The following is a 21,801-nucleotide window of genomic DNA, read 5'->3' as shown; positions in this document are numbered from 1 at the left end:
CTAAGCAGTGTATGGGGGTGAGTCCATTCCTCCTCGTGGTGCCCCTGGAAAAGACCTGCTGCTGCAGGCCAAACTGAACGCGGACAAATCCTGTTGTAAATCTTTTGTGACGGGCAGAACGAAAGGTGTAATGTCCAACCTTTTATAGATAACAACTACAGGAATGCCTGTCACAAATAAGAATATGATGAAGAAGAAGAATATGAAGAAGATGAAGAAGTAGAATATGAAGAATGTAAAAAAAAAGAATAATACGAAGAAGGTGAAGAAGAAGAAGATGAAGAAGGTGAAGAAGAAGTGGATGAAAAAGATGCTGAGGATGATGAAGGAGAAAGTGTGGGAGAAGTAAAAAAGAAGGTGAAGAGCATGGAAGTAGTGAAACATAAATATCTGACAAAATATAAAAATACTTAACATAGTCAATATTTCCGTAACTCAGAACGTCTTAAAAAAAATATTAATTCCTGCTATTCCATTTGATTGGGCTAAACCTCTATGCCTTTATTGTCTCCCCCACCTCCCCCAATACATTCTACATTATTCTTAGTTGTTTTCCTTCATGTAGAATTAACCTACAAGGAAAGAAAGGGTTTATTTTCATTCCGATATTTCTGTCCCATTGACTTGCATTGGTTTCCGGTATCGGAATCGGCGATATCCGATACTTTTTCGGTATCGGTCCGATCCAATCCGATCCGATATTTCCCGATATCGGAAGGTATCGCTCAACACTAGTCATCATATAGACAAACACCACCCAATTATTCAAGGTGTTTTGGGAGATGGTCTCGAGTGAAGCTTAAATGGGCTGTTCACCAATAAATTTATTTTTCTTAGGTGTGGTTTGTTATACAACCCTAATTCCAAAATTGTTGCGACGCTGTGTAAAATATAAAGAAAACAAGAATGCAATGATTTGGAAATCTCTTGGAGCCATGTTTTATTCACCACAGAACATAGAGCACAAATCAGAAGGTGAACGATAGACATTTTTTTTTCCATTTAATTTAAAAACAGTAACTCATTTTGAACTTGATGGCAGCAACACATTTAAAAAAAAATTTGGGCCGAGTCTGTAACGTCCCTGACGGCGTGCTTGCATAATGCACCACCTCCCACCATGCAAGACCGCAATCTTACCCATCAGTCCAGTCTGCAAACCTTGCTCCAGTTCATGCTGTGTGCATGTCTCTTGTCTGATTGCTTAGGGCGGCGGCCCAGTTACTTCCTGATTCTTATAGCTGCAGTGGGCGCACTCCTAATGCGTCCCCAGCCTATTGCTGTGAGTCACTGGATATTTAAACCTCCTCCACCCAGAAGGAGGTGCCTGAGCAACACTAACTATCAGTGTGCTCCATGCTTCTGAGCTGCCAGGTCTTGTCCTGTATCTTGTCTGTTTCTGCCACCCTGGGGGCTGCATACCCAGGCCTGTTATCTCTGTCTTCTAGTCTGTTTCTGCCACCCTGGGGGCTGTATACCCAGGCCTGTTATCTCTGTCTTCTAGTCTGTTTCTGCCACCCTGGGGGCTGTATACCCAGGCCTGTTACCTGTGACTTCTAGTCTGTTTCCGCCTCTGGGGGCTGTATACCCAAGCTCGTTCCTGTATCTCATTGCAGTGTCGGTTCCTGTCTGAACTGTCTTCTAGCCTGCTACCTGTTTGTCTCTATGTCCGTACCCTCCATTTTCCTGCAGTGTCTGAACCTGCACCTAACTCCAACTCATTGTCTCTGTACTTCTGTTTGTGAGTTTTGTGTCCACTCGCTACTTCATTGTAAGTACCTTATGTGTATCTGGTTCTGTTTGTCCCTTTTCCCTCCGGCGGTTCCTCTCTGCTCTGCCTTGTCCACCACTCCGGCGGTTCCGCTCTGCTCTGCCTTGCCCACCGCACCTGCGGTTTTCGCTTCTCTCTGCTTGCTCACCGCACCGGCGGTTCCTCTCTGCTCTGCCTTGTCCTCCGTTCCAGCGGTTTCGCTTTACTCTGCTTGTCTACCGCATCTGCGGCTCTGGTCCTGTCTCCCAGTCTGTACTGGACCCTATCCAGCCTGCGCTCCAACCTGCTAGTACCTCCTTGTCTGCACTCCATCCGTGCTTGCCAGTATCTCCCTGTCTGCACTCCAGCCGTGCTTGCCAGTACCCACCAGTCTGCATACCAGCCGTGCTTGCCAGTGCCCACCTGTCTGCTTACCAGCCGTGCTTGCCAGTGCCCACCTGTCTGCATACCAGCTGGACGTGCCAGTACTCACCTGTCTGCATACCAGCCGTGCTTACCAGTATCCACCTGTCTGCATACCAGCCGTGCCTGCCAATACCCACCTGCCTGTATGCCAGTCTAACCTGCCTGTTCCTGCATTCCCCAGTGTGGGTCAACAGCTGTGACCGGGGTCTGGCCTGGAGTAGCACCTGGTCCCTCTGCTCGGTTCCTTCTTGGTTCAAGGAGTCGACTGAGGCGCCGTGCGACCTTGGTCGGATCGGGTTGATACTTAGTTACGCCCCTCCAGGCACTCCTCGGTTCATGGTACAGTGGGATCACTAATCACGCTCACGCCAGTCAGTCCAGGCACGAGCGTAACAGAGTCATTGTCTACCAAAGTGTAGTATCTCCTCTTCTTTTTACAACAGTCTGTAAACGTCTGGGAAGTCAGGAGACAATTGCCAGAGTTTTCGGAGAGGAATGTTGTCCCATTCTTGTCTGATGTAGGATTCAGTACGGCGTCTTTGCCGTATTTTTCATTTCATAATGTGGCAAATGTTTCCAATTGGTGGAAGGTTCAGACTGCAGATGGCCAGTTTATCACTCGAACTCTTTTTCTTTGAAGCCGCGCTGTTGTGATGGATTCAGTATATGGCTCAACATTGTCTTGCTGAAATATGCAAAGCCTTCCCTGAAATAGACATTGTCTGGGTGGAGTATATGTTGTTGTGGCGCCCCTGAGGGTTCAGTCGCCACAGAGGTACTGCACCTCACCCAGAGGTGCGGTGTCTCCTTCTCTCAGGTAAGGAGAGAGTGCTGCCCGGAACCCCAACACCCGCTTTCAACACTACACTACTCCAGGCCGGCTGGAGGGGCAAGATGCACTGTGTTTCTGCTGAACCCTGTCCCTGGCTGGAGTGGGGGGGAACCAAAGTGAGGGGGAACCAGTAGTGGGTGTGGGTGGAGGATGTAGAGTAGGGGGGCACCATTGTAGGAGGTATATAAAGGGAAGCCATCTTAGGCTGGCAGGTTAGTTAGTGAGTGTGGATACAGTAAGGAGAGGAGGGGAGCAGAGTCTCTTTAGGAGCTCTGCTCCACAAGTGGGGCCTAGTAATAGAGGCCCAGGAGGGGAGCAGAGGAGAAAGGCTCCGTTCTATAGAAGGGATCCCAGGGGGTACGGTGAGTGCAGGATGGCACCCGTACGCCCCGAATCTGCCAAGTATCAGAGGGATCAGGCCGCAAGAAGGGACAGGTCCCTGGCCCAGCCGTGTTACTCCAGGTCTCGGCTGGAAAAACCGGAGGCTTCTGCACTTCCATGGTGCAGTCACCGCAGTCTCACCCTAGTTACCGTGAGGGTCAAGTAGGTCTGGGAACTCCAGGTTGCCCAGAAGGGACTTCAGAGCACCCGATCGGGACTGTGTGTGGGAAGCGCAGGGCAGGAAGGAGAAGACCCAGCGCGAGAAGTCGGTCTAGTAAGGAACATAAAGAAAGTGGGGTTCCGTCAAGCGCTCCTGATCAATTTGAGAACGTGCTGAACCCCTTATCTGGTAGACGCAGTGTGACGCGGAGGCTGACACCCGTACAGTGTACCTGAGAACCTTGAACAAGAACTGTAAGTAAAACTCGGATGACTGCACTGCACTGCCTCTGTCAGTTATTTCCTCTACGCCATCTCTCCTGCACCACAAGTCCCAGCATCACCACCATCTGCACCTGCACTGCCCCGGGGGCCCGCTCCGCCTGTGGGGAGCCGGAACATCCCAGCTGCCATCCCATCACCCCCGGAGGTCTGCAGCAGCGCCGGTAACCATTACCGGAAACCACAGGTGGCGTCATGAGACAAACTAAAAACATTAAAACCCCTTTTAAAAGAGAGACCCAGAGTACGGGCCGGGGAGCCGACTGCCGTGACATCCTAAGCAAGGTTAAAGGCCCGGGTACCGGGTCCCCTATATTCCCCCTGGGTGACACATTGTTCTAAAACCTCCATATAATACTCAACATTGATAGTGCCTTTCAGGATATTTCAATCGCCCATGCCATAGGCACTAATGTAACCCCATACCATCAAAGATAACAAGCTGGATGGTCCCTCTCCTTTTGAGTCCTCATGGTATCAGTGGTGTCCATAACTTTGAAATTTGATTCATCTGATCATAGAAGAGTTTTCCATTGTGCCTCGGCCCTTTTTAAATGAGTTTTGGCCCACATGAAATGGCATCATTTCTGATTTGTGTTGATGTATGGCTTCTTCTTTGCATCATAGAGCTTTAATTTGAAATTTCAATTTCATGGTTAATTGTGTTCACAAACACCCATTTCTGGAGGTATTTCTGAGCCCATATGGTGATGTCCATGATTGAATTTAAATGCAGTATCGCCTGAAGAAAAGGAGATCATGAGCTTCCAATATTGACCGTCGGCCTTGTCCCTTGTGCAAATGGATTTCGCTAGAATTTTTGAACCATTTGATGATATTATGTACTGTTGATGGTACAATGTTTAAAGTCTTTGTAATTTTACATTTTAGAATATTTTTCTGAAATTGTTTAACAACCTTTAGACACAGTTTTTCATCTAAGCTTCTGATAAACTCTGCCACTCTAACATGCTCTTTTTATACACAGTCCTATGACATAGTTGAAAATTGACCCTCCTGCTGTTTTTCATTAGGACCACTTAATTTTCCAGATTTTTGTTAACCCTGTACAAACAGTTTTGAGATGCGTTGTTGCCATCAATTTTTAAATTATATATTTTTTTACAAATGCAATGTGAAAAGGCTTAACTTTCACCTTCTGATCTGTGTCCTATGTTCTGTTGTGAATAAAATATGGCATAGGAGACCTACAAATCAATGCATTCTTGTTTTCTTTATATTTTACACAGGTCCCAATTTTTTGGGAAAATAACAAGCGAAAGGCATATATACTCACCTGTTGTCACCTCTGTTGAACGCAAGCTACTCTGGTGGTCAGCTCTCGAAGTGATTACTATGATATGGTGACTGCTGAAGCCTGTAATTGGCCTGTGATTGGCTGCAGTTAAGTGGCATATCATAAGCAAAACATCCCTTGATGCGCTGTTCTAGTCACCTGACTGCTGCAGCCAATCATAGGTCTACAAAACCCTTTAAATGTCCTGATTTTGGATACTGAAATGTTAGAAAATGTATTCATTCGGTGTCATAAAAGATTGAGAACCGCAAAGCTCCAGTCTACATAGGCTTTCCTTCAAACAAAGGAAGGGCTCAGTTTACTCCCATAACCCTGTATTTAATTACCCTTGCCCAGGCAAAGCGACTTGTTCGTTTTCCGCCTGGCATTTAGTACCGGATCATGTACCAACATACAGTCACCAAACAGTAGTAATCAAATAACTGTATATTTCCTATAAAAATTCCATGTGGTTAGAAGCCACAGGTGCCACCTTAATGTGGTGGCAAAAGTTGACTTGTCGAGACCACACAGGGTACACACCCGTAAAGTTGGACCTGACCCGAGTACCTGATCTGATGGCATAGATATACCAAGGTCAGGGTAGGCCAACCCTAGTTTAATGACAACCCTAGATGATGTCTTCAGATTACGGCACCTCACATGTCCAAACCTTCATCCTACTAGAACTAGAAATTGAGTGGTTGAGCACATCATTGTGATCTCAGGTATGAGTTTGTCCACCCCGATTATACCACTACAGGACAGGAGATTGGCAGGGAGACCAGGATTGTTTTTAACTTTCTTAAGACCTATAATGTTCAATCCTGTGCTCACAGCTGATCACGCAGAGGACCCAAATAGAGGGGTAAAATCATATTAATTGGTATGTGACATTTTGCATACCCTTTGGGTAAACCAAATTAACAACAAGGATATTTTAGACAACAGACATATATTATGTGATGTTGTTAACGTACCTTAGGGGTGAAACTGATTTCCCAGCCATCGATAGGAAATAGAGGAGGTTGCCATTCCACCTCTACAGAGGTCTGAGTCACATTTTTAAATTGCAGTCCTCTAGGCGGGGAGATATCTGGAAAGAAATGTGGTAATGTATGGTGATAGTAGAATTACAGTACACGACAATCATTTATACATTTTTATATGTGTATACAATTACATAAAGCAATATGTAATTTGTATAATAGCCGAATGTGATTTGATGAGATCAGTGCTCTTAGTTTATGGCATAAATTTTGTTTCCACCTAGAAAAGTAAATATAGTTTGACAAGTGGGCGTTACTATTCCCCTTGTCAAAAGGGGCATGTCCCTACACTCTCTGACACAGTCAGCACTGATTGGACAGTAACAGACGGTGTAGAGACACACCACTGCCTGGTAACACCCAGCTGTTAATTTATTTCAAAAAATTTTTGGAGGAATAACAGAGGAGGAGAACAATGCAAAACATTACAAAAAGTTGATTAAGATAAATAGTATTTTATTGCCTAATTCAATTTTTTTTTATGACAGACATGTTTGAAAACTCTACAGATTATCTGTTTGTTTTTGCTGTAAAAATAAAAATCTACTGCTAACTGGAAACCAACACCACAATGCTGTTAACGGAGCTGTTATTTTGCTTTTATGTTTTGTTCTCTATGTGCAGAAGTGATAAATAAACTGTGGATCTTGTAGAATAAAGGTAGAGTCTGGAATACGAGTCGTCAACGGTAGTGAATGTAGTAAAAAATAAATTAAGCCCACCCGCCCAAAAAAAGTTGCAACATGTAAATTAAATATGGAGCTTTATTTTATATCTGATGCTATCAGTAGAACTTTGAATAATTGGTTATCAGGACTTTGCTTATTTTTTTGCTATAAAGCTAAGATCTTACAGGCAGATAGTAGCTAACTACCCGCCTGGTGCCGATCTCTGCTGGGTAGAACAGGCCGCGCATGGTCCCAGACCGTTCCTACCAGCGATTCATCGGCTTCCAGTGACATCATGTCGACAGAGCAGCTTTTTCTTTTCTGCTCTGTTAAAGGGGCATCTCTGCTGATATCACACTAATTGACATTCGGCTCCCCACTGCCTAACCGCGGGGAGCAGGCTGTCAATTAACATGATATCAGCAGTGACATCACATCGAAGGAGCTGACCGGAAGAGGAAGAGCTGCTCTGGTGACGTAAGGTCAAATGAAGCAGCACAATTGTTGGCAAGAATGGTCCATGACTGCTCTGAGCCGGCAGAGATTGGCGCTGGCTAGCACAGGCAGGTATTTAGAAACTACCTGCCTGTAAGATCTTAGCCCATAGCAAAAAATAAGCAGAGTCCCAGTTCCCAGTAAACCCCTTGAAAATAAGTAGCAAAATCAAAAGGCATGACTAGTCCTAGCCATTGTTAAAGAGAACCTATTGCTTGACATAAATAAGTATTTTTTCACCTAATAGGCTGCTATTCTCCTGAATTTGCTAGTTTTTTTTTTTACCGTACCTCATCGTTCCTAAAATATGGCCCCTTCTTTCATTTTGCTTCATCTAATTAATCTAGTCTTGTAGGCCAAGGGGATGTGATTCTCGAGAAGACGCCTAGTTGGCTATCAAGATGGGATTTACATGCAAAAAGAGAGGATGTTATTTCAAGAAAGGAGAGGTGCTGGGAATCTGGGATATTAAAAAAAAACTATCAGGTTCAGAACAATAAAATTTAGACCAGGTAATAAAACCTATACATTTGAGGCCAGCTATAAGTCCTCTTTATTGAAAATTCAAGACAAAGGAGCCACAAAAAATATACGTCATCACTTCTTTGGACACCACGTATTTTAACCCCTTTCCAACATAAGATATAAAAACACTTCCCTTGTCAGGTGCAAGAGTATAGAGTGGACTCAGAAGCTGAGATCATTCCATAAAGGACAAGTGCTGGCTGTGTTACACAGCTGGCATCCGCCACTGAAAACAGCAACCAGTGCTTGCTACGAGTTTTCAATCTCTGACATCGACATTTAAGGCGCCTTATTCTATCTAGACGTTCTTTCTGACACCCATTAGTCCCCCTAAGAGTGCAGTCTGACTGCCAAATAAAATGGACGATGATCGCATCGCAATGCTTGGACTGTCCGGCAGCTCTACTGACCTGAGAATGACAGTATGTTGCCATTCAAGGTGTGGGAAAGACAAGTGCAACAGGAAGGGAAGAGGGGAAGGGAGACCAGACACTATGGAAAGGGGGAATGGAGACATCATAGACTGATCTGATATCTTCGTCTCCCCTATTGTCCCTCAAAACTATAACTCATTCTGCAAAAAAACAAGACCTTATATGGTTATGTGGACGAAAAAAATAAAAAAAGTTATGGCTCTTGGAAGAAAGTGAAAGAAAAAAAAAATCAAAAATTGAGAAGGGGTTAAAACATATCTCAACAGATCCTAGGAGATATCATTGACTTTTAAGACTGCTAGATTTGCAGGTTTTTTTGGCACCAGGAAGAGCACTTTGGACTACGCTAAAAGCATTTAATATCCTCGATAATGTCAATTATTCCAAATAGGTAATATGCAGTAAATGTACAGACTGATACTCACGTGTGGACGTGGTGATGCTGGCGGGCTCACTGGTGGTATCACTGATGACGGAGCATACACTTATATTATACGTTGTTCCTGGCTCCAGTTCTCTTATGGTTACAGCGCTCCAATCTCCGGGTACCCTCTGCTGTAGTCTTTGTTGGGGTCCCCACTCTCCAGGCACTGCCGGCTGGTATGAGATGACAAACTCTGTGACAGCAGTAGTTCCTTCCCATACCAAGTCTATCCAATGGTCTCCCACAGAAGTTACACTGAAGTCCACTGGTGGCGCAACTAGGGGGTAATAAAGAAAGAAAATATAAGTGAGATATTAATTAATCTTAACATCCTCATATACAGTAGTGCAATTACAAAATTATATTGCTACATGTCACAAGTGGACCGACCTCAATAGCAGCATTCATTTTTATACCGAATGATGGATTTATAGAGTTGATTTATTATACCACATTTAAATGCAAAACATCTTCTTTGAGTCATTTTTAACAATTTATTTTCCAAAAAAACCCATGCTATTGGTATGACTTCAAAAAGTGTGGGGCAAAAGAAAAAAACGCACATAAAGAGTGAGTATGAAGGAAGTCTTAAGATAATGCAGATATTTTACAATTATGTTGGATGGTATTTCTCCTGAATGGTTGGCCAATGTTGACCAAAGATATAGCGTCACTCTAGGGTAACTATCTGTAGTTAACGAGTCCACCATAGAATACTTCTAGAATGGGTCATTTGTCCCTGGATAGTCCTTCTAGTCACCATACTGTATTAACTTTTTGGACCAATACTAAGAGATATCAGCTCTTATTTAAAAGATATAAAAAATATCTCAATAAATCCAATTCTATGAATATGTAGTTCATATTAAAGTTTGGAAATTTACAATTTTTATTTTTGGACATAATGGTCTCAGTTGAAAATGGCTTTTTTGTTACCTAGGGCTATAGCAAACTGATCTCCACAAATTTGCTACTACACTATCTCAGCTCCCATCTCAATCAGGTGCAGACATATCATTGGTGCAAAGTGTGCAGCCGCACAGGGGCCCAAGAGGCAGGGGGTCCACTTTCTCCTTCAAATAAGCAAGCAAGTCCTGACACAGACATAAGGAGGGGCCCAAATACTGTTCTTGCACAGGGGCCCTCTTCTGTCTGTGTCTGCCACTGATCCCCATTATGTAAAAAAATGTTTTTCTTTATATCCAATTCATTTGATTCCTACAGGATTTCTAGGAAACTGTCATTAGATTCATGTTGCTTGTTGCCATGCCCCTGGATTAGATCCCTTGAGTTTGGGTTCTGTGGTCGGCTTTTTTTTCCTCCGAGCCACAGGAGATGCACCTTTTCTCTGGGTATTTGGATTCTGCTTTTCTGGCAGCAGTCTGTTTAGTTTAACACAGGTATTTTCGTCTCTCATCCTATCACCTTTTGTGTGCAGCTTTACATTTTATTCCCCTGCTGGCGTTTCCTGCTGGCGATAGATTCATTTGGATGTTCTAACATTCTGTTGATGTTTGGAGCCAGTCTATGAGATTACAGCTAATAGTTTTTGCTTTGCTGTTTCTCTGCTATACTTTGCACCTATCTGCTGTTTATCATTAAGAAGTAGGCAGTATATTTGTTAACAGTGCTTGCTTTATTCTTTGTTTGGTATTTCGTTATTTACTTTATTCACTCTGGGATCTTTCCTTTGTTCAGCACACTTCTGTTCTTGTAGGTAATTTACACTCTGCTCTACCCTCTAGTTCTTTAGGAGGAACGTGAAGCAAACCGTGGACCTTTTAGTTAGTTTAGGCCTAAGTAGCCATCTCCTAGTCTGTGATTGGGTTTATGTCTGCACTGCAGGCTCCTGTAGGGACTACGGAGTCAGGATATCTAGTCTGTACAGGAACTGGAAGGGTTAGTTGCAGTTTTTAGTGTATAACCTATTTTTTCTAGTGAGCTGCTACACAGACATAGCTACCTTAGGAACTGTTATTGCCATTCAGGGTGAGCCGCCATTGAGTGGAGGCACCGTTGCTTTATCTTAGGGTGCCAACCTCCACGGTCAGGTAGGGACAGACAAGGGACAGAGTAGGACTTTTTCCAGTCGGAACAGGGATCTGTCAGGATCAGCGTTTTGTCCCCCTGGTTTGTTCGCTACCCGTGTGCTTGTGCAGTCACACCACCTGTGATTCGGATAGCATGATTTCAGTCAGATATGTTTTTCTCTGAAATGCTGAAGCATTTCAAGAAAAACATAATTTAAAGAGCCGGCTGTGGACCATAGGGAAAGACCTAATTAGTTGGATGAGGTCCTTGGCCGGCTTGTCCCCACCCTGCTCTAGTTGATTGACAGTTCTCTCTGATGTGAGTCAGGCTTTGATTCATAATGCTTGTTTTATGGACAGCATAAATGTAATGACATCTTTCCTTTAACAGTAAAGATGACAATTTTAGTCAACTTTGCTTTTTTGCTGCTAGTGATTAGCGAATCGATTCTAATTTTTAGAAATTTCCTGAATAATATATGCCCTGCTTCACAAAAATTGCCTAAAATTGTGCACATTGCAGAAGATTAACATGATCTTTGGAGGTGGTCATTGGGCTTTCCCATTATGCCCTACAGCTATAACATCACTTGTTATAGCTCAGCCAATCAGGAGGGATTATAATAGCCAGTATAAAAGCAGAAGCAGGAAATGAATCAGACATTTCATGGCAAATCTGGATAGTGAGAGGACTTCTCTGCTCACAACTAACCATAGAAATAAATAAAGAAAAAACACTGAAGTAACTGTACAGATAGCGTGTGATGGACAGCTGTGATAGGGAGGGAGTCAGTATATTTGATATACTGTGAAGCAGGGCCGCGCATGGACACATATGAATCAAATTTCGAAGTACAGTAGAACTTCAGAAGTTCTGTGGATTTGTTCATTACTTTTTGCTACAAAGGTATGATCGTCTAAAAAAAAATAATAAAAAATGAAGCGTTAGGAAAGGTAGAAAAACTAATTTAATTGATCTTAAATGAAAATAAAATAATTCTAACATAAATCTCTGATTTCCTACAAATCGACAATAGCTCAAAAACATAGATTATAGATCAAAAAGCACTAAAATCTCTAATTATATACAACTCAAAGAGAACCAAACCTATATCTAAAACAATTACTTTATTACAACAATTAAAAAGAAAAATGGAACAATCAATAAGGGGTATATTCACCCCACCAGTGCCAGTAGGTTTGACTCAATATGTGATAATGGAAAGTCGAACTATGTGGTGACTCACAGCCATAATAAACATCTACAAGGGTCGTATATTGTAGAAAGTAACATTAAATGGCACTAAAAAATATAACTAAGTACAAAGCTGTCTTTTATTAATCGGACAAAATAGCCAGTAGAAGGGAAGGTTCTGGTATCCGTAGACTAATTTAGATGATATATCGTCTATATGGCAATGATGAAACTAGATCATTTCTTCATACAGCCACATTTAAATGTGTAATCAAATAGCCAGATAATGCTTGATAGTGTCTTGCATCAGTAATTGCCGTCAGTGCCTACCAGCAGATATGAGGATTTAGTTCTCTAGGGGGTAAAGCAGCACAAATAAATATAGCAAGTGGAGCGATGAATACCAAATATTTATACTCGCCCTATTTAGAGAGTTGTCCTACTCCCTACCTAACATGAAGGTTGGAACTCTGATGTTAGAACGACAACGTTGTGCCTGCTCGACATAGGCTCACCCTTAGGGCTCATACTCATATGCGAGAAAAATGGATGAGTGCAATCCAATAAAAAAACAGATTAACAATGTTAATCAATGAGTGACATCACATCTGCAATTTTTTTCTCAGCTGAAATCGGGCTGAGAAAAAAAATCGCAGCATTAGTATCTCGGATGAGACTTGCCAATGCAAGTCAATGGGTGTATGAAAAAAATCGCACGGCACTCGGACCATGCGCGTGCTGTCTGATTTTCACGCACCCGTCTCTTTAAAAGCCAGGCAATTCATCAGCCAGTGTACTGTAAAATCACAGCGGTACCCGACAATTTAGAATAGAAAGAATAGAACAACACACATAAAATAGATAGAAAGAAAGCTGTCGGTCACATATATCATTAGTACAGTGACTGTTGGTTACTGTACTTGTCATTTATTGTTAAAATAAAGAATTTTATAAAAAAAAAAATTGACGTGGGGTCCCCCCCCGTAATTTTATAGTCTTGCAGAGGTTAAGCAGACAGTCAGACAGCTGGAGCGGATGTTTGAAGTCTGGGAAGCGGGTAATACCCACGGAGCTTCCCAGACTACTAATATCAGCCCCCAGCTGAATACTTAGCCTTTACTAGCTATTAAAATGGGGGACCCCCAAAAAAATGACATAGTGTCCCCCTATTTTATCAGCTAGCAAAGGCTATGCAGACAGATGGGGGCTGATATTAATAGGCTAGGAAGGGGCCATGAATATTGGCCCCTCTGAGGCTAGAAACAGTATCCCTCAGCTGCCCCAGAAATGGCGCATCCATAGGATGCGCCAAATCTGGCACTTAGCCTCGCTCTACCCATTGCCCTGTAGCGGTGGCAGTGGGGTTATAGGGATGGAGTTGATGTCAGCTTATAATGCCAGCTGACATCAAGTCCAGGTTAGTAATGGAGAGGTGTCTATAAGACACCCCCATTACTAACCCCATAGTGATGGTGAAATGTAAAATAAAGACACCCACACCGTGAATAAAATATTTTATTTTAAATAAACACAGACACCTTTTAATGTCGTAAATTAAACCATACTTACCATCACGCCCATTCCACCTGAAGCCAATGTCACCTGCAAGAAAAGTAAAATAATAAAGCAACCTCATCCTCACCTTACTGACGTGAGGAACATCCATGTGTCCCACGATGGCTCCAGCTCTGCTACATCTAGATGGCAGGCTGGATCGTAGCTGGACGCGACCATCCAGCCTCCCATCCTGCAGAGACTTTGAGGAGCGCATGCATGCTTGCGCTCCTCAGTGACTCACTGTGACAGTATCAAGATGAGCTGAGTTCATGTCACATGAACTCAGTTCACCTCATTGACGTCACCGCGAGTGTGCGAAAGTTATCACATTCGCCATGCCGGTAAATGACGTCATCGCATACGTGGTGAGAATTCTCCCATGTGTCAATGAGGTGAACTGAGTTCATGTACACTGTGAGCCCTCGCGGGCAGGGTCCTCGCTCCTCCTGTAGCAGTCACTGCCACGTTTTGTTCAAGATTATTGTAATTGTTTTTGCTATGTATACCCCTTTTTCGCATCTTGATGCCGTCACAGCGAGACACTGAGGAGCGCAAGCACGCATGTGCTCCTCAGTGTCTCTGCAGGATAGCAGGCTGGATGGTCGCATCCAGCTACGATCCAGCCTACCATCTAGATGTAGCAGAGCTGGAGCTGACACATGGATGTTCCTCACATTGGAAAGGTGAGGATGAGGTTGCTTTATTATTTTACTTTTCTTGCAGGTGACATTGGCTTCAGATGGAATGGGAGTGACGGTAAGTATGGGTTAATTTAGGATATTAAAGGAGTCTGTGTTTATTTCAAATAAAATATTCTATTCTGGGTGTGGGTGTTTTTATTTTCCATTTTATGTACAGTATGGGGTTAGTAATGGGGCGTCTTATAGACACCTTTCCATTACTAACCTGGGCTTGATGTCAGCTGGCATTATAAGCTGACATCAACCCCAACCCTATAAACCCACTGCTACTGCTACAGGGCAATGGGTAGAGCGAGGCTAAGTGCCAGAATTGGCGCATTCTATGGATGCGCCATTTCTGGGGCAGCTGAGGGCTCCTGTTTCTAGCCTCTGAGGGGGCCAATATTCATGGCCCCTTCCTAGGCTATTAAGATCAACCCCCTGCTGTATGCATAGCCTTTGCTAGCTGTTAAAATAGGGGGACACCATGTCTTTTTATTGGGGGGGTCCCCCATTTTAATAGCCAGTAAAGACTAAGTATTCAGCTGGGGGGCTGATATTTGTAGCCAGAGAAGCTCCATGGGTATTACCCCCTTCCCAGGCTTTAAACATCTGCCCCAGCTATCTACTTAACCTCTGCTAGACTTTAAAATTACGGGGGACCCCACAACATTTTTTTTTCTAAAATTCTTTAATTTAACAATAAAATACATGCACAAAATATATATATACAGTACAGACCAAAAGTTTGGACACACCTTCTCATTTAAAGATTTTTCTGTATTTTCATGACTATGAAGATTGTACATTCACACTGAAGGCATCAAAACTATGAATTAACACATGTGGAATTATATACTTAACAAAAAAGTGTGAAACAGCTGAAAATATGTCTTATATTCTAGGTTCTTAAAAGTAGCCACCTTTTCCTTTGATGACTGCTTTGCACACTCTTGGCATTCTCTTGATGAGCTTCAAGAGGTAGTCACCGGAAATGGTCTTCCAACAATCTTGAAGGAGTTCCCAGAGATGCTTAGCACTTGTTGGCCCTTTTGCCTTCACTCTGCGGTCCAGCTCACCCCAAACAATCTCGATTGGGTTCAGGTCTGGTGATTGTGGAGGCCAGGTCATCTGGCGCAGCACCCCATCACTCTCCTTCTTGGTCAAATAGCCCTTACACAGCCTGGAGGTGTAACTAAACGCAAACCGGATGGAATAGCATGCCGCTGCAAGATGCTGTGGTAGCCATGCTGGTTCAGTATGCCTTCAGTTTTGAATAAATCCCCAACAGTGTCACCAGCAAAGCACCCCCACACCATCACACCTCCTCCTCCATGCTTCACGATGGGAACCAGGCATGTAGAGTCCATCCGTTCACCTTTTCTGCGTCGCACAAATACACGGTGGTTGGAACCAAAGATCTCAAATTTGGACTCATCAGACCAAAGCACAGATTTCCACTGGTCTAATGTCCATTCCTTGTGTTCTTTAGCCCAAACAAGTCTCTTCTGCTTGTTGCCTGTCCTTAGCAGTGGTTTCCTTGCAGCTATTTAACCATGAAGGCCTGTCTGCACAAACGGTTAGAAACCGACTCCATGAGGGTGGTATGAGGGCCCGACGTCCACAGATGGGGTTGTGCTCACAGCCCAACACCGTGCAGGACGCTTGGCATTCGCCACAGAACACCAGGATTGGCAAAGTCGCCACTGGCACCCTGTGCTCTTCACAGATGAAAGCAGATTCACACTGAGCACATGTGACAGAGTCTGGAGATGCCGTGGAGAGCGATCTGCTGCCTGCAACATCCTTCAGCATGACTGGTTTGGCAGTGGGTCAGTAATGGTGTGGGGTGGCATTTCTTTGGAGCGACGCACAGACCTCCATGTGCTCACCAGAGGTAGCCTGACTGCCATTAGGTACCGAGATGAGATCCTCAGACCCCTTGTGAGACCATATGCTGGTGCGGTTGGCCCTGGGTTCTTCCTAATGCAGGACAATACCAGACCTCATGTGGCTGGAGTGTGTCAGCAGTTCCTGAAAGATGAAGGCATTGAAGCTATGGACTGGCCCACCCGTTCCCCAGACCCGAATCCCATTGAGCACATCTGGGACATCATGTCTCGCTCCATCCACCAACGTCACGTTGCACCACAGACTGTCCAGGAGTTGGCGGATGCTTTAGTCCAGGTCTGGGAGGAGATCCCACAGGAGACCATCCGCAACCTCATCAGGAGCATGCCCAGGCGTTGTTGGGAGGTCATACAGGCACGTGGAGGCCACACACAATACTGAGCCTCATTTTGACTTGTTTTAAAGACATTACATCAAAGTTGGATCAGCCTGTAGTGTGTTTTTCCACTTTAATTTTGGGGGTGACTCCAAATCCAGGCCTCCGTTGGTTAATAAATTTAATATCCATTGATGATTTTTGTGTGATTTTGTTGTCAGCACATTCAACTTTGTACAGAACAAAGTATTCAATGAGAATGTTTCATTCATTCAGATCTAGGATGTGTTATTTGAGTGTTCCCTTTATTTTTTTGAGCAGTGTGTATACATATGTGTATATATACCGTATATGTGTATATACAGGGTGGTCCAAAAGTAGGTGGACAGAAAGTGTAATAAGGTTATAAAGGGGGAGATTTATCAAACATGGTGTAAAGTGAAACTGGCTCAGTTGCCCTTAGCAACCAATCAGATTCCACTTTTCATTCCTCACAGACTCTTTGAAAAAAAATTATTTTTTTCTTTATTTCCAACAAGATGGGGCCCCTCCACATTATTCAAGAGTAGTCCGCGAGTATCTTGATGAAACATTTCCCAATAAATAGATTGGCCGAAGAGGCCCACTTGACCCCAATGGATTTTTTCTTTTGGGGAGTACTCAAGTACAAAGTTTATAGTCGAAAACCAAAAAGTGTCAGTGATTTGAAAAATTACATAAGAGATGCATTTCAAGAAATTAATACCCAAAGAGACTTGTGTAAAAAAGTTTGTTGAAGCGTAAGAGGCAGACTTCAAAGCTGTGCAAATTGTAATGGAAAACAGTTTGAGCACCAGCGTTTATAAAATTTAAGGGCTTTTGTATTATTGTTCAGAATAAATGTTATGCTTGTGTTAGTAAATATAATCTATATATATAATCGTCTTATCCCGTCTGTCTGTCTGTCTGTCTGTCCTGGAAATCCCGCGTCGCTCATTGGTCCGGCAGCGGCCAATCAGCGCCGCGGGATTTCTGAAAAAAGATGGCGGCCGTTAGCGGCTCATCTGCGGGACGGAGCTCAGCGGTGATACAGCCGGGAGATGACCGGCCGGTACCAGCAGAAGGACCTCGACCGCCGGATCCATCTGCGGGACAGAGATGCAGCCGGGAGAAGAGCGGCGCGAGGCGCTCATCTCCCGGCCGGTAGCAGCGGAAGGACCCCGACCGCCGGCGCCGCTGACCTCCATGCGGAAGGGAGGACCAGGGAGCGGCGCTGCGGGTCGGGATACTTCTGCTGCGAGCGCCCGCTCATTTCCCGGGTTCTCGATGCGGAAGTAGCCGCACAGGCAGTGCCGCTCCCCGGTCCTCACCAAGACAATTCGATGATTGGTCGCGGTCTTCAGACCCGACCAATCACTGATCTTACCGCAAAAGTTAAACACCGCTGTGCTGGTTGGTCGCGGACGCTGCCCGCGACCAATCACCGATTTGGGCGCTACATTTAAATATCGGCCGCGACCAATCACCGATCTTGGCTCCACATTTAAACACCACTGTGCTGATTGGTCACCGACGCTGGCCGCGACAAATCACCGATGTTGGCTCCACATTTAAATAGCGTCCGCGACCAATCAGCACAGCGGTGTTTAAATGTGGAGCCAAGATCGGTGATTGGTCGCGGCCGATATTTAAATTTGGCGCCCAAATCGGTGATTGGTCGCGAGCAGCGTCCGCGACCATTCAGCACAGTAGTGTTTAACTTTTGCGGCAAGATCAGTGATTGGTTGCGGGCCAAGATCGCGACCAATCACCGGTTTGTGCGGCACATTTAAATAGCGGCCGCGACCAATTGGATGTCAGCGCCACTCCCCGGTCCTCCCTTCACACCCTAGCCGCATGGAGGTCAGCGGCGCTGCCTGTGCGGATACTTCCGCTGCGAGAACCCGGGACATGAGCGGGCGCTCGCAGCAGAAGTATCCCGACCCGTAGCGCCGCTCCCCGGTCCTCCCTTGACACGCTAGCCGCTGATGTCCCCACAGTATCCGCATGGTGTTACAAAGGTCCGGACATTTGTGTTAAAAATCGCTGATTGGTCGCTGACGCTGCCAACTACCAATCACCTATTTGGCCGCCACATTTAAATATCGGCCGCGACCAATCACCGATCTTGGCGCCATATTTAAACACCGCTGTGCTGATTGGTCGCGGATGCTATTTAAATGTTGCGCCAAAATCGGTGATTGGTCACGCCCAGCGTCGGCGACCAATCAGCACAGCGGTGTTTAAATGTGGCGCCAAGATCGGTGATTGGTCGCGGCCGATATTTAAATGTGGTGTCCAAATCGGTGATTGGTCGCGGGCTAGGGAGTCAAGGGAGTACCGGGGAGCGGCGCTGCGGGTGGGGATACTTCTGCTGCAAGCGCCCGCTCATGTCCCGGGTTCTCGCAGCGGAAGTATCCGCACAGGCAGTGCCGCTGACCTCCATGCGGCTAGGGTGTGAAGGGAGAACCGGGGAGTGGCACTGATATCCAATTGGTCGCGGCCGCTATTTAAATGTGCCGCACAAATCAGTGACTGGTCGCGGTCATGGCCCGCGACCAATCACTGATCTTGCCGCAAAAGTTAAACACTACTGTGCTGATTGGTCGCGGACGCTGCCCGCGACCAATCACCGATTTGGGCGCCACATTTAAATAGCGTCCGTGACCAATCAGCACAGCGGTGTTTAAATGTGGCGCCAAGATCGGTGATTGGTCGAGGCCGATATTTAAATGTAGCGCCCAAATCGGTGATTGGTCGCGGCCAGCTGCGGGTCGGGATACTTCTGCTGCGAGCAGTCGCTCATCTCCCGGCTTATCGCAGCAGAAGTAGCCGCACAGGCAGCGGCGCTCCCCAGTCCTCACCAATACGATTTCGCTCCCCGGTCCTCACCAATACGATTCGCTGATTGGTCGCGGTCTCCGCACCCGACCAATCAGTGATCTTGGCACAAAATTTAAACAACGCTGTGCTGATTGGTCGCGGCCGCTGCCCGCGACCAATCACCGATTTGGCCGCGGCCGCTGCCCGCGACCAATCACCGATTTGGCCGCCTCATTTAAATAGCGGCCGCGACCAATCACCGATTTGTGCGCCAAATTTAAACAACGCTATGCTGATTGGTCGCCGTTGCCAGCCGCGACCAATCAGTGAGATTGGCGCCAAATTTAAACAACGCTGTGCTGATTGGTCGCAGACGCCAGACGCGACCAATCAGCGAGATTGGCGCCAAATTTAAACAACGCTATGCTGATTGGTCGCGGACGCCAGCCGCAACCAATCAGCGAGATTGGCGCCAAATTTAAACAGTGCTCTGCTGATTGGTTGCGGCTGGGAACCGCAACCAATCAGCGAGATTGGCGTCAAATTTAAACAACGCTCTGCTGATTGGTCGTGTTCGCTGGCCGCAACCAATCAGCATTATAGGCGCCAATTTTAAACCACGCTCTGCTGATTAGTTGCGACCGCCGGCCGTGACCAATCTGCGATATAGGCGCCAAATTTTAACACCACTCTGCTGATTGCGCCCGGTCAGCCGCATACATATTCTAGAATACCCGATGCATTAGAATCGGGCCACCATCTAGTTTTATATATAAATCAAAACAAATGTTATTATTTTCTGGCCACCTACTTTTGGACCACCCTGTATATATACAGTTATATGAAAAAGTTTGGGCACCCCTATTAATCTTAAGCTTAATGTTTTATAAAAATTGGTGTTTTTGTAACAGCTATTTCAGTTTGATATATGTAATAACTGTTGGACACAGTAATGTTTCTGCCTTGAAATGAGGTTAATTGTACTAACAGAAAATGTGCAATCTGCATTCAAACAAAATTTGACAGGTGCATAACTATGGGCACCTCACCAGAAAAGTGACATTAATATTTAGTAGATCCTCCTTTTGCAAAAATAACAGCCTCTAGTCGCTTCCTGTAGCTTTTAATGATTTCCTGAATCCTGGATGAAGGTATTTTTGACCATTCCTCTTTACAAAACAATTCCAGTTCAGTTAAGTTTGATGGTCGCCGAGCATGGACAGCCCTCTTCAAATGATCCCACAGATGTTCAATGATATTCAGCTCTGGGGACTGGGATGGCCATTCCAGAACATTGTAATTGTTCCTCCGCATGAATGCCTGAGTAGATTTGGAGCGGTGTTTTGGATCATTGTCCTGCTGAAAGATCCATCCCCTGCGTAACTTCAACTTTGTCACTGATTCTTGAACATTATTGTCAAGAATCTGCTGATACTGAGTGGAATCCATGCGTCCCTCAACTTTAACAAGATTCCCGGTGCCGGCATTGGCCACACAGCCCCAAAGCATGATGGAACCTCCACCAAATTTTACTGTGGGTAGCAAGTGTTTTTCTTGGAATGCTGTGTTTTTTTTGCCGCCATGCATAACGCCTTTTTGTATGACCAAACAACTCAATCTTGGTTTCATCAGTCCACAGGACCTTCTTCCAAAAAGAAATTGGCTTCTCCAAATGTGCTTTTGCATACCTCAGCCAACTCTGTTTGTGGCGTGCTTGCAGAAATGGCTTCTCCTTGTGCAAAGTGCGTTGTATAGTTGACCAATGCACAGTGACACCATCTGCAGCAAGATGATGCTGCAGCTCTCTGGAGGTGGTCTGAGGATTGTCCTTGACTGATCTCACCATTCTTCTTCTCTGCCTTTCTGATGTTTTTCTTGGCCTACCACTTCTGGCCTTATAAAGAACTGTCCCTGTGTTCTTCCATATCCTTACTATGTTCCTCACAGTGGAAACTGACAGGTTAAATCTCTGAGACAGCTCTTTGTATCCTTCCCCTGAACAACTATGTTGAATAATCTTTGTTTTCAGATCATTTGACAGTTGTTTTGAGGAGCCCATGATGCCGCTCTTCAGAGGAGATTCAAACAGGAGAACAACTTGCAAGTGGCCACTTTAAGTAGCTTTTCTCATGATTGCATACACCTGGCTATGAAGTTCAAAGCTCAATGAGGTTACAAAACCAAAAAAAGTGCTTTAGTAAGTCAGTAAAAAGTAGGTAGGAGTATTTAAAACAAGAAAATGATAAGGGTGCCCATACTTATGCACCAGTCAAATTTTGTTTGAATGCAGATTGCACATTTTCTGTTAGTACAATAAACCTGATTTCAAGGCAGAAACATTACTGTGTCCAACAGTTATTACATATATCAAACTGAAATAGCTGTTGCAAAAACACCAATTTTTATAAAACATTAAGCTTACGATTAATAGGGGTGCCCAAACTTTTTCATATAGCTGTATATATATATATATATATATATATATATATATATATATATATACACATATTTGTAAATGTAGTGAAGAATATTGCCATAGAAACTGAGTA

General features: G+C 44.7%; 1 protein-coding gene across 3 annotated transcripts in view; it reads right to left on the bottom strand.

Moving 5' to 3' along the window:
* LOC141156879 (tenascin-R-like) overlaps window positions 1-21,801 on the bottom strand; it is a 746,139-nt gene that overhangs the window by 184,904 nt on the left and 539,434 nt on the right. For all 3 annotated transcript variants that reach the window (XM_073643379.1, XM_073643380.1, XM_073643378.1), the window contains 2 exons: window positions 8,724-8,999; window positions 6,108-6,223 (listed from right to left, as the gene is read on the bottom strand). In XM_073643379.1, coding sequence (XP_073499480.1) covers window positions 6,108-6,223; window positions 8,724-8,999 — 392 coding nt within the window. The remainder of the gene's footprint in view (window positions 1-6,107; window positions 6,224-8,723; window positions 9,000-21,801) is intronic.

Source organism: Phyllobates terribilis, unplaced genomic scaffold, assembly GCF_046119375.1.
Source record: "Phyllobates terribilis strain yellow unplaced genomic scaffold, ASM4611937v1 Scaffold_8__6_contigs__length_399053987, whole genome shotgun sequence".
NCBI classification, from domain to species: Eukaryota; Metazoa; Chordata; class Amphibia; order Anura; family Dendrobatidae; genus Phyllobates; species Phyllobates terribilis.
The sequence above is the reverse complement of the archived record's forward strand: the minus strand, read 5'-3'. Positions and strand labels throughout refer to the sequence as shown.